This window comes from Lissotriton helveticus, chromosome 2_1, assembly GCF_964261635.1.
Source record: "Lissotriton helveticus chromosome 2_1, aLisHel1.1, whole genome shotgun sequence".
NCBI lineage: Eukaryota > Metazoa > Chordata > Amphibia > Caudata > Salamandridae > Lissotriton > Lissotriton helveticus.
This window is the reverse complement of record NC_136059.1, coordinates 1,996,596,534-1,996,613,694: the sequence shown is the minus strand read 5'-3', so window position 1 is coordinate 1,996,613,694 and position 17,161 is coordinate 1,996,596,534. Positions and strand designations below refer to the sequence as shown.

At 46.8% G+C, this 17,161-nt stretch overlaps 1 protein-coding gene across 1 annotated transcript in view; it reads right to left on the bottom strand.

The window, feature by feature from the left end:
• LOC144819000 (uncharacterized) overlaps window positions 1-16,359 on the bottom strand; it is a 752,739-nt gene extending 736,380 nt beyond the window's left edge. Inside the window, exon 1 of the mRNA XM_078676962.1 lies at window positions 16,019-16,359. Within this exon, the coding sequence (XP_078533088.1) occupies window positions 16,019-16,247 (229 nt within the window). The 5' untranslated portion in view covers window positions 16,248-16,359. The remainder of the gene's footprint in view (window positions 1-16,018) is intronic.
• Between the last annotated feature and the right edge of the window lie 802 nt (window positions 16,360-17,161).

The following is a 17,161-nucleotide window of genomic DNA, read 5'->3' as shown; positions in this document are numbered from 1 at the left end:
GGCTCACTTTTTAATGGGCTTTGTTGCCATCAGTGGATATATGCACTGGCCTGCAAGCCTTTATTGTCATTTCTAACTATTACCCTTTTCTGTGACTCGCCTTGGTACCATTGGTTTTGTTCAATAAAAAGAGAAATTAAAAGAATTGTGTTTACACCATAGAAGAGGAGTGATTCACACAGATGTCAATCGCATACACCACTTCTTCCCTTCGGGTAGCAGATGGAGAACGAATAAGTAAACTAGCACCTTTAAGCATATTGTACCGATCAACACAAAACCAGGGAAAGTTACTGATTTCAAGAACAATCACTATTCACTTCGAACCCCTTAAAAGAACTGGTGGCTGCCCACTGAGATCAACTGGTACCGAACACAGAGAAGACAGATTGTGACTCCTAGGTGAGCACACCCCTCACTGCACCAAGGGTTATTTTTGATTCCCCCATGGCACTGCCATGGTCAGTGGTCCAGAACCAGGGTGTCTAGTGAACTGGTCAGATGCTAGTACCCTTGGAACCAGTTTCAAGATTGTGTGCTTGGGGACTTCCACCCTTCACAGAAGGCCAAACTTCACCAGTCTACTCCCTCTTCGTTCAGTAAATGCAGACCAAAGCTCTGAGGGCCTGATTCACAGGGGTAAACTTACACGTTCAAGTAAGTTTAAGATTGTTTGGTATTCACAAAGGGAAGGAATAACATAAAATCGTAAACTTCCACGAAAGTGTAAGTTTACCTTAGTGAGTCAGGCCCTGAGACACTATCCCTCTCCTTTGAAGTACCACCTACCTCGAATGACTGGTGTGTTCTTTGTGCTGTTTAGATGTTTATGAACCTCTAGAGTAGCAATAAATATTACTGATTTGCTACAAAGAAACCATTTTGAGGGAAACTGGCAGCTTCCCTTTGTTACACAGTGATCTGTGTTGCTATTGATTATGGTTCATGCACTTTAGTTGTTCGCAAACCCTGACAACTCAAAATGAATGCTCTGCACTCCGTCGTGTTAGTCTGTGCCTTTCCGCTCCAGATGTGTTCTGAGCTTCTATTGGTGTGTATGAACAGCCAAAGCCATCTGTGGACTCTCCGGAACCATAATCCAAGTACTTTATTCCTATATGTTTCTCCTGTGCCTTTGAGGTTTTAAAGCTTTAAACCTTAAAGCTTTATGAACATTAAAGCTTTGGGAATATTTAACAGATTCTATGGTCGGGCCCGATTTTATTATTTCACAATGTGACCAGCTGCTTTGTAGGATCACTAGCTCATCATGTGATTACCGTTTTCATTGTGAGGTTACTACTTTCATTGTGAGAATACCATCTTACATTTATGTATACGGCTTTGATATATTATTCAAAGTGTTGTTTAACACACATCCTCGGCTGGAAATGTATCCACTATTCCAATTGAGATTACTGTGACTTTCTGTATCTACATCTCCTCAGTTGAGTAACGTATACTTATTTGTCAAATATATATTATCTGACCGTCTGAAAAGTCTGCTAAAAAGCTACCTTATCCACAATGGACATTAGGTATTTCTTTCACTTTCCCCACTGTGTAAATACATTTCACATCACTTGTCAATAAACCTCTAGGAGAAGATCTGTATTGTGATTTAATCACTTCCTTTACTTTCCTCTTGTGTTATGAGAGAGTTTTTAAGTGAGGAGAGAGGATTAGTGAAAGCAAACACTTAAAGATGATCAAGGGTGTCATGCCTCAAGCCCTCAAGAGCGGATTACAATCAATATGAAAACACAGACACGGTCAATGCCAGCTGGCCCAGCATACCCCAACAATTGTATCTGCTTTCATCAACCTTCAAGACGCCACCGCTCGTCTAGACTCCCACGTGCACAAATCACACGCATACGGAAACCCAGATCCGGTGGTCAAGTCTTCTCCTTCAGTGCTCGCTCCTAAAGCTTGGAACAACCATCCTCTATGCATAAAATCGTCCTCCTCACTCCTTGAATTCTGCAAGAAGCTGAAGGCCTGGCTTTTTGCGTAGTCCCACTAGGCTCTTGGTGTGCCTAGACTAGCACCTGCTCAGTGCCAGGATACCCTCCCGGCTGTTAGTGAGCTCCACAAATCTGTATAACATAACTACCAAGTCCCAGGATGTGGTTACGAGCCTGAGAATGAGGAGAGTTTTGGCCCACTCACGGCCTCCCTGAGAATATGTCACGGACACTGAACCGAGTGTGGATAATGGTGTGACCCTCCAGCAGCTGGGGCAGGATTCCCTAGTTCTTTTATAGGCAGAAAAAGGAACAAAGTGAGCCAAAAATGCCAATATTACACTGCAACACCAGTTATAGCACAATTGCTACTAGTTTCCCTCTGAGGCGGAAGCCGGAGGTCTCATTGTGCTCCCTTGCACCTTGCATGCATATTTGACTGGCAAAAACGATTGTGACAATTTATTGATTTTAAGGCTTGTGAATATTTTAAACTGCTCGTTTTTAAGATATTGTCGCTTTCAGACTAGATCCCCTTGCCTAGTTTCGAACTGCCCTCCCTTAGCGCCGCTGTAGTCAGGCGCAGGGAAGCTGGGAATCGAACTTGGCCGCCATCTTGCTTTGGGAAGGCTGGCCGAGAGCTCGGCGCCCCTCCCGCCCTCCCAGGGTATTTAAATCTCGTCCCTGCAGCAACGCTGGTAATTGCTACTACTTTCCCTCTGAGGCGGAAGCCGGAGGTCTCATTGTGCTCCCTTGCACCTTGCATGCATATTTGACTGGCAAAAACGATTGTGACAATTTATTGATTTTAAGGCTTGTGAATATTTTAAACTGCTCGTTTTTAAGATATTGTCGCTTTCAGACTAGATCCCCTTGCCTAGTTTCGAACTGCCCTCCCTTAGCGCCGCTGTAGTCAGGCGCAGGGAAGCTGGGAATCGAACTTGGCCGCCATCTTGCTTTGGGAAGGCTGGCCGAGAGCTCGGCGCCCCTCCCGCCCTCCCAGGGTATTTAAATCTCGTCCCTGCAGCAACGCTGGTAATTGCTACTAGTTTCCCTCTGAGGCGGAAGCCGGAGGTCTCATTGTGCTCCCTTGCACCTTGCATGCATATTTGACTGGCAAAAACGATTGTGACAATTTATTGATTTTAAGGCTTGTGAATATTTTAAACTGCTCGTTTTTAAGATATTGTCGCTTTCAGACTAGATCCCCTTGCCTAGTTTCGAACTGCCCTCCCTTAGCGCCGCTGTAGTCAGGCGCAGGGAAGCTGGGAATCGAACTTGGCCGCCATCTTGCTTTGGGAAGGCTGGCCGAGAGCTCGGCGCCCCTCCCGCCCTCCCAGGGTATTTAAATCTCGTCCCTGCAGCAACGCTGGTAATTGCTACTAGTTTCCCTCTGAGGCGGAAGCCGGAGGTCTCATTGTGCTCCCTTGCACCTTGCATGCATATTTGACTGGCAAAAACGATTGTGACAATTTATTGATTTTAAGGCTTGTGAATATTTTAAACTGCTCGTTTTTAAGATATTGTCGCTTTCAGACTAGATCCCCTTGCCTAGTTTCGAACTGCCCTCCCTTAGCGCCGCTGTAGTCAGGCGCAGGGAAGCTGGGAATCGAACTTGGCCGCCATCTTGCTTTGGGAAGGCTGGCCGAGAGCTCGGCGCCCCTCCCGCCCTCCCAGGGTATTTAAATCTCGTCCCTGCAGCAACGCTGGTAATTGCTACTAGTTTCCCTCTGAGGCGGAAGCCGGAGGTCTCATTGTGCTCCCTTGCACCTTGCATGCATATTTGACTGGCAAAAACGATTGTGACAATTTATTGATTTTAAGGCTTGTGAATATTTTAAACTGCTCGTTTTTAAGATATTGTCGCTTTCAGACTAGATCCCCTTGCCTAGTTTCGAACTGCCCTCCCTTAGCGCCGCTGTAGTCAGGCGCAGGGAAACTGGGAATCGAACTTGGCCTCCATCTTGCTTTGGGAAGGCTGGCCGAGAGCTCGGCGCCCCTCCCACCCTCCTCACGCCCCGCCCAACTTATGTACAAAAGCAACACCATCGCCCGTCCGCGCAGCGGGCGGGCGCAGCGGGCGCGCCGGCGGCGCGCCGAAGGCGCGCCAAAGGCGGGCCCGTCTGCGCCCGTCCGCGCCGGGACCGGGCCCAGGGCCACGACCCCTGCCTCTCGCATTTCTTACTCTCGCAGTGAGCTTAGGGAGCTGTGCCCTTCCTACGCTCCACTATGCACCAAATTTGATGTCTCGCTTACATTATCGGCATCCCACACACGGTGTCCTCACTGCAATTCCCTGCCCATGCTCGTTACCCCCTCGCTGTATAGTAAAAGTCGAGCTACGGAGGTAGACACACATATTTTCATGGCTCTTGTCAATGCGCGATCACTGAGCAAGCACTGCCAGGACATAGCCGATCTGATCAGCGATTTTAATTTAGATGTACTTTATATTACAGAAACCTGGTCCGACGAAGCATCTGCGCCCGATTATGTTACGGCAGTTCCTCCAGGGTACAGTGCCTATCGGCAGGATAGGCCCAAGGGAAAAGGTGGTGGAATAGCCGTCATTGTAAGAGACCAATACCAAACCCGTTGTGCACCTATACCCATCAAAGCATGCGAAGCCATGCACTTTGACATCAAAATGGCCCCCACGTACAATTTTAAGGGAACTTTGATATATAGACCCCCTGGCACCAGATCTGCGTTTCTCGCTGATCTTACCAATATTACCGAATCTATAGCATCAGAAGTATCCACCACAATACTAGGTGATTTTAACTTTCACCTGGAGCTTCACAGCGACAGGGACACCACAACCCTCATATCTGATCTTGACTTGATGGGCCTTAAACAGCTGGTTACTACCCCTACCCACCTGGCAGGCCACACGCTGGATGGAATTTTCACCAATGTGGAAGGACTGTCCGTCACTTCGGCTCTCCCTATGACCTGGACAGACCATTCTGTCATTTTTAGCGAACTTACCATTAAAGGCCCGCAGAGGAAAACAGTGAACCCTGCAACAGAAGGCACTTTTAGAGTTTGGAAGGATATTGATCCTAACGATTTAAGGTCGCTTCTCGATGCGTCAATCCCGAAACTATCCACCGACCCAGCGACTGCTACCAATCAATTTCAAAAATGGCTGGGTGAAGCTTCCACTCAGTTGGCACCCACCAAATCAATTTCTAAAAACAGAAACACGCCCAAAGCTCAGTGGTACACGAAAGAATTAAAAAACCAAAAACAACTCACCAGGAACAAGGAACGACAATGGCATAGAACATATGACACTGAAAGCAAGGACATTTATAAGAAAGCCCTTGCCACTTATAAATTAATGATCATAACTGCAAAAAAGGATTATTACACTCGCCATATAGAAGCTGCCAAAAACTCTAGCAAACAGCTCTATAATGTCGCAAAAACCCTTGCGGGAAATGCTCCAGACCTCAACCCACCACCATCACAAACATTATGTGATGCCTTGTCAGACTTTTTCTTTACTAAAGTCAATGATATCTATCAAGCATTTAACCTGGACCAGGCTCATAGTAGTGCTTCCACCTCTCTGATCACTTCTTTGACTAATCCAACTAGTACTACCATGACCTCTTTCAATGCCCTCACCACTGATCAAGTCACAAGTATTTTTAACACGATTAAAGCAGGATCAGCCTTGGATCCTTGCCCCTCTTCTGTACTAGCCACAGTACCAGACACAGTTGTTCCCATCATAACCACCCTCTGTAATATTATTCTAGCATCCGGTACTTACCCTGATTCCCTGAAAAATACTCTTATCAAACCCCTGCTTAAAAAACCTGGGTTAGATAAAAGTGAACTGAAGAACTACCGTCCCATTGCTAGTCTCCCTTTTTTAGCAAAGGTCATAGAAAAGGCTATGAACCAGCAGTTATCAGCCTATATTGAGAATAACCACCTGCTGGATGATACCCAGTTCGGCTTCCGCAAATACCACGGCACGGAAACCGCCCTCATCAAAGCAGCTGACGATATAAGAATCATTCGTGACCAAGGAGGTACTGCTGTACTAGTCCTCCTTGACTTGTCGGCTGCTTTCGACACGGTCGACCACAAGATCTTGGTCGACCGTGTCGAGAGGATGGGCATTCAGTCCACTGCCAGAGACCTTCTGGCCTCCTTCTTGATCAACAGAACCCAGGCGGTTACAATGGGCTCCTTCCAGTCGGCTGACCTGTCCTTACCGTGTGGGGTCCCACAAGGCTCATCCCTGAGTCCGACACTATTTAATATATATGTGTCGGACCTTGCTAGTGTCATCAAAGCATACGGGATGGGCCTGACCTCATACGCAGACGACACCCAGTTGGTTCTGGCCATAAAGGGAGACGGACAGGAAATGGCGGAGAGATTTCAAGACGGGATGATTGCCATAGGTGAGTGGATGGCAAGAAATTGCCTGAAACTCAACTCCGAGAAAACGGAGGTGGTTATCTTCGGCAATCTCTCCCCAACCTGGTCGGCAACTTGGTGGCCAGCGGCCATGGGCACTCCTCCCTGTCCCACGGCCAAAGTCAGAAACTTAGGTGTCACCTTTGACAACCAGCTCAACTTTATGGCCCATGCGAATAAGGTGGCTGCCAATGCTCACTTTAAGCTGCGAATGGTAAGAAAAATCACGCCTTACTTGCCAGAATCAGCAGCAAAAACACTGGTTTCTTCATTAGTGTTGTCTTCATTGGACTATTGTAATGGTCTGCTGCTCAATGCCCAGAACAGAGTCATAAAAAGACTACAGACAGTGCAGAATGCCGCTGCCCGAGTGCTTTCAAAAAAACCCAGATTTGCTCCCATCTCGGACACGCTAAAACAATATCACTGGTTGTCCATTCACAACCGGGTCAAATTTAAAGCGCTGTGTATTGTCTTTAAATCGCTCCAGGAACTAGGACCCAGATTCCTTAGAGAGCAACTGATCCCCTACAACCCCCCGAGAACGCTCAGATCCACCTCTCTTAATCAATTGGTGATACAACGCAGTCGAACAGTCTCCTGGGGCGATCGCCGCTTTTCAACTGCGGCCCCTAGACTCTGGAACACTCTGCCTATCCACATAAGAACTAGTTCCACTCTTCTACAGTTCAGAAAAAACCTGAAGACTTGGCTGTTCAATCAGTGATTTCCATCTCCGCATTTCTGTTCCAGGGTGAAACCTCAATGCAATTTCAGCGCCGAGACGCCTAAGGGTATTTGTACGCGCTCTATAAATGGCATTAAATAAATAAATAAATTAAATAAATAGCTTAGTGGCGACTCCCATCAGTAGAGATGTCCTAAAAAAAAGGTTGTTGCTATGCACAAGACTATGTCCAGAGGACAAATTCAGCACCTCCAAGTAAGAAGGGATATGCTGACAGTTCTCAAACCTTGCTCCCTAGGCTGAATAGCATAGAGAGACACACCGGAGGTAATCACTCACTGTGCCCACCACATGGCACCAGAGGAGATGGCAGAATTTGTTTCATGAAACACAATGGGCGTTCTGCAGACATGCTCACATACGAAAGCACAGCCAAGATGCTTACATACCAGTAATGTAGTATTTGTAAAAGTTTGCAATATTCATATACGTTATTTTGTTTTATCAAGTTGTGCGCAATGTTTACACATAAGTACCTCGCTTTTATTCACTCCTACTGACTAGGTCTAAAGGAATGATTGCCCTAAAGCTCTATATGGTGGTTCTTCCATTATAAATACTTAAAAATTGATGTTAGTGATTTTAGGAATGGGCAGGCTGCAGACAAACATCCTGCAGTCAACTCAAACATTGTGTTTGCAGCTAATCACTCCCTTCTTTGGCACCAATACAGGCTAGCTGCCTAGCAGGGGAAACAAGAAATCAAGAGCAATTTTCCACTGACTTGTTAAAAATGTCCTGCTGGTAACAAAAACCCTAAAGACACACAAATGATGGACGGGATGCAGAACAAATCAAAACATTCAACCCCGGTCAAGAGATCTGGGTTAGCTACATCGCTCTTTTGCTCCCCGCGCCACCCCAGTTTAGAGCCAGTCATATGCAAATAAGTCTTGACCCTGCTCCCCCAGAGAACAGTTCAGCCCAAACTGCCAAGCCAGGTCCTCCCTGGACCCAAAACAAGCCTCATTAGCCAGGCTAGCTTGAATCCAGTGGCACAGTGAGCCCGGGACCCACGTCTGGGCATACCCGGTTCACTTAGGGCATGAAAGCGTAAGACACACAACCTGGAGGTGAATGTTTGATTAATTTAGCATTCCGTCCTTCATGTGTTCTTTTTGCATTGGTAACAAAAACTCTGTCAAACGACCATGAAAATAAACAACATTATTGTGGTCGGTTTCCCATATATATTACCTTTCGGAGCAGAGTATTTATTACAAGTATTTATTACAAGGTAAAGAATTATCATAATAATACGGCAATACGTCATAAAATGTTACAGGTATCCTTTAAATAAAACTTCATAAACTCTGAAGAGTCTTAAAATACCACTGAAATTCACTGGGTATTAACATGTTCTTAGGATCACACGATGAAATGTTAATTTCTAACTATACCCTCAGCTGGCTTTTATGGAGCTGGTAAATCTAGTTTAAGGAATTTCCAAGCTGTCAGTGCTCACACAGTCATACCACCAGTCATACCAACATGGCTTTAAATGAGCTTAAAAACGTCAGGGCATCTCTAGAAGGGGTGTGGCCTATTAAGCATAGCTAGGAATCCTTTCCAAGAGGAGTGGCCTATGTAATTAAGAGTGTGGCTTGAATCATACAAAGTAAAATCCTGTATTTCCCACAGCGTGCCACTCAACCAGTATTCTAGTGCCTTTCTGTGAGCTTTCTACTACAGCATCAAACAATATGACACAATAACGGACACGCACCTAAACCAATCCAGACCTTTTGGCTTTGCCGATGGTTGTAAGCGGTATCAGCTAAATAAGTAACAGCAATTATTTTGCTGCCAATAATTATAATTTGAAAATGTTTCTATTTTCAAAATTTTAGACTGTAAATTAAACATTACTAAGTTCTGTGGCAGTACTGGTCTTTGGAGTATTTCACTCACATCTGTTCTTCTCTTCACACCACTTTTCTCTTCAGTCTCTCTGTTAGACAGGCCATTTTCTCCCACAATTGTTCTGAGATGTTCCATATACGTAACTCGCCCATTATCTCCTTCTTCTTCAGTGCCCTCTTTTGACTCTGTCCTGCAGGTACTTACTTACATCACATTCACTTCAACATCCCCCACACACACACACACACACACACACACACACACACAACACACTGACTAACCTATAAACATTGCGTTTTCTTTTAGTTTCTCCTTGTTAATAAATGTACACCGAGTACCTTCTTCAAGCACTTTCACATAGAATCACAATTAAAATTGGCACATGTGATGATTGCTCTGTGTGATCTGCAGAGAGGCCAGGTATTGGTTGAACATGTGTATTGAACACCTTTATGACCCACAGACAGACCCCGTCATAGTGCTTGATATGAAAAAAAAATAAGTCCCTGGTATCAAAATGTTTTCAGAGACTGTCACACCCTTACACTACTGGGGGAGGTGTGCAGATTGCCAGGGCTGGTTGCTGTTCCTAGTCCGGCTGTGGATTCCCAACTAGTGTTTTACCGTCATTATTGACAAATCAATTAGTGTTTTTACCTTCCAAAGTTAAAGACATGGATGTAGGGCTCAATGAGGACCAGTTTCAATGTCAGTTTTTAATAAGAACATTGCCAACCTTTGGAACTCCCTCCCCCGTCACTTCGCACAGCTAATCAGTTTCTCCCCTTCCGGAAAATGCTCAAAACCTGGCTGATCCAGAACATCTGAAATGAAATGAAAGGAGTCTTGTATCGCACAACTAAGCCTGAAGGCATCAAGGCGCCTAACAGCAAAACCATAGGAACAAAAAAGAAAACAGTAACTACGGGTACGCCCTTGCAAACAACCATGTTTTCAGTGCTTTCCAAAAAAGCAGAACGGAAGACGGAGATTTAATTTCACAAGGAAGGGTATTCCATAACTTGGGGGCAATTGAAGAAAAAGCCCTACCGCCCCATTTATTCCTACGGAAGCGAGGTACAACCAGCAGGTTCTTTGAGGAGGAGCGTAAGTCTCTGCCCGATACATAGGGTAGCAGCAGTTTCTTAACACCCTCCGCCCCCTTACCAGAGAGTGCACTATAGGTCAGGCAGAGCGTTTTGAAGATGATCTTCGATTCAATAGGAAGCCAGTGTAAGGCCTTCCTGGCTGCCGTTGCTGACGAGCGTCCAGAACAAATTTCGCTGCCGCATTTTGGGCAGTCTGAAGACGCTGTATCAGGCTCTTATTCATGCCGGTGTATAAGGCGTTACAATAATCAAGTCGTGAAGCGACAAGTGCTACCACCCCTTGCTTCCACGCCTGAGGAGACAGGTAATGTTTTATTTTTTGGAGAATTTTAATAATACCCCAGCAGGTAGCAACAGTTCTATTGACCTGCAGAGTCATGGAGAGGGCGGGATCAATCAATACTCCCAAGTTCCGTGCCGACTCCATGGGAGTAGGACAGGTCCCCAACGAGGGCGGCCACCATTCAGGTGACCAGATGTTATTGTTTGGGCCAAACACCAAGATCTCAGTCTTCTCAAGGTTCAACTTTAGTGAATTGTAGATCACCCACTGGGACACTGCTTCCATGCAGTTCCTGAAGTTGAACGGTGACGAGTTAACCAGATGAGAGAGGGACACCAAGATCTGTGTGTCGTCAGCATACGAGACTACCTCCATCCCAAAAGATCTAACCAGCCTGGCAAGCGGGGTCACGTAGATGTTAAACAGGGTCGGACTTAATGCCGACCCCTGTGGGATCCCACATTGCACAGGTAGGGATGGAGATAGGAACTCTCCCAGCTTAACCCTCTGTTCCCTCTGGTCCAAAAAGGAGGCCAGCAGACTCAGAGCCGCCCCTTCCACCCCTATCTCCCTCAGGCGAGATGTCAAAACCGAAGGGGATAGGGTATCAAAGGCGGCTGTCAGGTCCAAGAGGACCAGTACGGTGGTATGACCCTGGTCTACCTCCATACGGATGTTATTCAGAACGACCATAAGGGCTGACTCGGTGCTATGATGCCTCCTGAAGCCATGTTGAGATTGATCTAGGAGACCCGAGGAGTCAAGAAAAGCCGCCAGATGTTGATTTAGGTGGGTCTCCATCATCTTTGCTGGAGCTGGAAGCAAAGAAATGGGGCGATAATTCTTAAGCACCTCGGGATCTAGTGTAGGCTTCTTTAGGAGGGGCTTGACCACCGCACTCTTCCATTGAGATGGAAAAGTGCCCTATTCATGATGTCCAGGAATAAAGGCAGTAAGGAGTCTCTGCACTCCTTCAGGACTTTAAGGGGGCATGGGTCCAGAGGGGACCCCGACCTTATCTTATTTAAGAGCAGGTCAAGCTCCTGATAAGATAGAGGCGGAAACTCGGACAAAGTCATAGAGGTGGTAGATAAAGCCTCCTTCGAGAGCGGAAAAGACGGGACGGGCGGAGGAGGGGTGACTGATCTTTGTAATTCAAGATTCGAATAGATGTCCGCGATCTTCGAGTGGAAGAATCCTGCGATTTTATCACAGAATTCCCGGGTGCTTACTACAGGGTCCGGCATCTGTAACGTACAAAGTGAGTCCACTATTTTGAAAAGATCCCTGGGAGAGGACAGAGCCATTGTCAGATTAGCAAAGTACTCTTGCTTCACTCTGATAATCTCCATCTTGTACTCCTTGAGGAGTTTCTTGTGTTTATCCCTCTCCTTCATATTCCAGCTCGTCCGCCAGACCCTTTCTTGCTTCCTGCTCCCCTGTCTCATGAGCCTAAGAGGCTCCGAAAACCAGGGTGCCGAGGGTTTCTTTCTCGCAGAATAGCAAGAAGAAATAGGAGCCAGCAGATCTACTGCTGCGCTAATGGCTTTGGACAATTCAGAAGCGGCTACATTGACATCCTCGAAAAGTTCAGCATTGTGATTTTGCATCAATGGGGCCAAGGAGGCGCTCGTGATTTTCCTGAGGTTCCTCCTAGATTTGGTTTGACTGGGGACACCAGTCTTTGCAGGCATCGAAGCGACCCGAAGCTCCAAAGGGACGGCAAAGCGGTCGGACCAGGCCAGTGGGATGGAATCGTCTATTTTGAGCCTATCATCATTAGAAAAAACCGCGTCCAGTATATGGCCCGCCTGATGAGTAGGCTGTTTGACCAGTTGCACGAGATCACATGCAGATAGTGAGTCCATCTCATTGCAACAAGAATCCTTATCCCAATCAGATACTTCTGTGCTACACTCTCAGCGCTGGGATGCCTTTGGGTAGCCATGCTCTCTATAAGTGCTTCATCATTCATTCAATCACTGCATGCCAGCGTGCCCAATACCAAGGCTGCATAGCTTTGGTACCACACCATGCCTCTCTAACCCACCACTAGACACTCCCTACCTCTTTAGCTTACTCCTGTAAGTTAATTCTTTCTCCCTTTGTCCCGATTTTTCCACCTTTCTCTTCCTTCTTCTTTCCCACTGTGTGTGTTCCATTCATTTCCTCTTGATCAAGGCCTGATAAGGAAAAGTAAGTGCCAGTCCCTAGAAATGACTTCAGGTGGGCCCCACCAGAAACCACCAGCTCAAATTAAGTACTGCACTATAAGAAATTGGCACTTCCCTCAGCCTCCAATCCAGACCTTAAAACCATGCTCCGTTGCAAACACCCTCTTAAACTGATCTTACATGGACACATAGAAGCGACACCCTCTTAAAGAATGCAAGCCTAAGTAAAACATATGAATTGCAAACAAGGAGTGCATCGGTATAATGGATGACCTACTTTTTTTTCAGTCAATATTGAAAATTCAGTTTGTGTTTTTACCTTGCAAAATAAAGAGATGAATGTAGGGTTCAATAGGGACCAGGTTCAACGTCACTTTATTACTGGTGGGTCTGCGACCCAGCGAGACCTGGCCGATTTAAAGCGATGCATGCCGCCTTAGTTAAATGATTGCAACTGTTTCCAAACAGTTGAAGGGAACTTGGATGATTAGATGTCTTGTGGCAGTGACGCCAACAAATATCTAACATTATTTACAACAAGGGGTGGTGATGGACAGAGTCTCTGAATTAAGCAGAGTACTCTCACCCAGTCAAGAGATCAGGGCTAGATCCAACACCGTTTTTTAGCTCATTGCACCATCCCAGTTTCAGAACCTGGCTGTATGCAAATTAGTCTGTCCCTGGCCCAGTGCATCATGGGAACAGGGCAGACCAGACTACAAAAGCCAATTCTTACACTGGGAAGGAAACAAGCTTCCGGGGACCGGTTTCTGCCATTTCAGGCGTCTTCGGCCCGGCTTGCTTGAATCCTGATGGTGCAATGAGCAAGGGACTCACATCTGAGTATACCCTTCCACGCTTAGGGTGGACAAAATTATTTACAACAAGGGGTGGTGATGGACAGAGTCTCTGAATTAAGCAGAGTACTCTCACCCAGTCAAGAGATCAGGGCTAGATCCAACACCGTTTTTTAGCTCATTGCACCATCCCAGTTTCAGAACCTGGCTGTATGCAAATTAGTCTGTCCCTGGCCCAGTGCATCATGGGAACAGGGCAGACCAGACTACAAAAGCCAATTCTTACACTGGGAAGGAAACAAGCTTCCGGGGACCGGTTTCTGCCATTTCAGGCGTCTTCGGCCCGGCTTGCTTGAATCCTGATGGTGCAATGAGCAAGGGACTCACATCTGAGTATACCCTTCCACGCTTAGGGTGGACAAAATTATTTACAACAAGGGGTGGTGATGGACACTATCAAATAGTTGGGCTCTAACGTGACAGGTGCCAGCATCTACCAGGATTGAGGCTACTCATTTTATCGATGGCCTTTAAGAGGGTCGAGACACTCCGAGTCTCAGACCCAGTTGCAATTAAAACGAATAATTGAAACAGCTCACCGTCAGGCCCTATATTCATGTCTTTAACTTTACTGGCAAAAACACTGATTGATTTCTGAACAAGGAATGTAAAAAACGCTAACGAAATCCATGTCAAGGATTTAGTTACGGTATATACTCCACGTTTTATTTTATCTTGCTTTCCCTAAGAGTGTTAGCTATTTCCAAACTGTTGTGCTTCTGTATTTTTTTTGTGTAGCATATTACCCTTGTTTAGTGCATACTTTGAACAGTCACCTCCAGGTACTTATAACGCAGTGGCGTTAAGGCGAAGGAGCGTCGCCCCACTGTTTTTTTTGCAGTGACACAAAGGGAAAATAAAATAATAATAACTTGGGTTATTATCATTTTATTTTCTCCTACTTCCACCCGCTTAGCGTTAGGGGTTAGATAAGAAGTGGTAGCACCCTCCTAAAGTGCACAGTAAGAGTTTCCCCGGGGCCCTCTCGGCCCACCCAAACGGTCTAGCACACTTTGCATGTTCTCAATGCAGGCTGCATTACAATCTACATGGAGAACATGCCCATGCCCCAAGGCAGTGTCTGAGTGCCGAAACTGGGTGCTCATTCCAATCAAAACCTTGATAAGGCAGCGTTGTGATTGGCTGACTGGTTGCCTGGGTGTGCTTCCGGTAAGGTCGAGCGAGAGAGTACTATGGAGGCAAGTAAGCGGAGAGAAGGTAATTTTTTTGTATTCCTGCTTCACCCCACATCCTCGCCCCACCCCCCGAGCCCCCTACCTCCGATCAGTGCCGGACGCTTCTGTTATAACGGGCTATGATTGAGAGACCTGGACTGGGAGCAGTGCGAGTTTCACACAGTGCCCGCCAGTGTAAGAAAAAGGTGTTCCGAATATATGGTTATCCAATCCTCAAACTCTCTGCAGACCAGGCGCGCAACACCCATTGGGCTCACGGGGCTTCAGCCCCCCACCCCCCCACCCGTTGTGTGTGTCAGCCGGACTGACACAGCTTCGCGGCCGGCGAGTATGTAATGGCAGCCGCACCCGAGTACTTAACAGGTCTTTAAAATACCATTTAGTTGTAAATTAGGCTGTTGTTGTGTGGTCACCCCTTCTCACAGCCACTTTGTCCGTGGTTGGAAGAATTAGCCCCCCCCCCCCCCCCGAAATATTTTCCCCCCCTCCCCCCCGAAATTTGGCTCTAGTTGCCCGCCTGCTGCAGACCTCACAGAAGAATGTTCTCATGTTCTGCACAGAATCACAATGGCAACTAGATGTGTGTGAAGATGGCACACATTAGTCAAAACATGGACAAGGCGAAGTGAAGGAGATGAGAGGAAATGCATTCAGGAGAGTGAGACAAGGGTCCTGGAGAGAAAAGAGATGAGGTGAAAGATATGCAAATGGATGAGGTGTGTAGTGAAAAATGTCTGAAGGAGAGTGTGACCATGATGAGAGTGATGGAGACACTCTTCAGGCTACTACTGCCTCTTCCACAGGCCACAGTAATTCAGAGTCTCATAAATGAAACATTTTCAATATTGTTTGCAACAAAATAATTGTTGTTCAATTATTTTAAACAGCTAACAACCATTGACAAAGTCTATTGATCTGGCTGGTTTTAAGTGAATGTCAATGTTATGTAAACAATAACAGAAAGCTCAGTGGAACCAAAATAACTAGCTCCTGGCACACTATGGAAATCACATTAATTCAATAAAAGTCTTTAAGACCCCCCACTTTTTCATCGCACTTAAAGTCCTGGACAAAATATTGAGCCCCCCCTCCTGCGCCCTTAACTCTCTTGGAGGGAAAGAAAAAGAGTTTGTCAGCTATCTTGTTGTAAACATTTTTGCTCTTCAGCAGATCAGTGTTTAAGGGACAGGGGCAGCAGACAGCTGTTTGGGCTCCACAGAGCACGAGGTACTATGGGCAGTTGTCCTTTGCCCCCTGCAAGGGCAGATAACATAGGGACTCAATGCACAGCAGGGGGCATTGCCATCTTTAGGGGCACATAACTTCCTGGCGCAGTCCTCCGACCACGTCCCTCTACTTGGCACAGCACTGTGTTTACCTGCAGCTGCAGTGTCTCCCCAGAAGCCGGAGGCACACCCCACTCTGACGGGCGGACGCCCCCGTTCGCCGCAGCCCTCTCCGGGTCCAGGCCAGCTGCTATTGCTGCCAAACAGGCGGAAAGAGGTCGAGAGAGGGGCGACAGGGCTCTGCCTTTTCAGCTGTGACAACATCAGGATCCGAGGGGCAGCGCCCAGGCCCCTGGGGCCCCAGAGTACAGCGCTGCCCATAGCTGGTGCTGCCGCGCGCTGCCTCAGCGATCCTGGGTACAGACAGTGCAGCGGGACGTGTACAGTGCAGCGGGACTCTCTGCTTCCCTTCCGCCAGCACAAGGGGCGGGCTAGGGAGGAAGGCGGTGCAAAAGCAGAGAGGCGGGCCCGCGGCTTCGGACTCAGTGCTTCTCAAGCAAGAAACGAACTGGGGAGCAGGGAGAGTGCAGCCAGCACGTGCGAATCCGTGTCATGCGAGGTTCATATATTTTGTATGGAAAATCTGACTGGGATGCCGCAAGTGTCTTGTGCCATTAAGTGACAAAGCGTCTTCACCTTTGCAGGAGTGTTAACTGGCTTGGTCGAATGGTGCTTTAAAATATATTTCATTTGATAAACATGATAACTGGAGAGGGAGGCTGAAAACTTGCGGTCTTAATACCCTACTCTTCAACAGGCAAAAGTGAGAGGGAGAAATTTAGGTTATGTGATAAGTAACTATCTATAGCTGCTTCCTTTACTTTTTTGTTTGCTGTTTTGTGTACACTCTGTCAGACACAATATTATTCCTTACCTCGAACTTGCACAGGAACAGAGACGCTAGTTCCCTACTCCCTCCAGAAGATACCCCGGAGTTCCAGATATGTGTACCTAGACTCCAGACTACCCTCAAGGGGGAGGGGGGGATTGGATACAATAATAAACAAGAAGAGACTGGCCCTGGAACTGGTTCTCTCTGCTTCTTCTGTCTGTTCTAGTCCGACCTGCAGACCGTTTTTGCAAGCTTTGCTGCTTTTGAGGCTTTTGCAGGGATACGAGTTCTCCCTGCTATCTCCTGGACTGAGTGATGCTTCATCTAGATTAGGGTTTGGAGGATGATTGTGTAACAAATTACTCAGATATCACTCCTAGATAGCCCACTGAAGTTTTTCTCC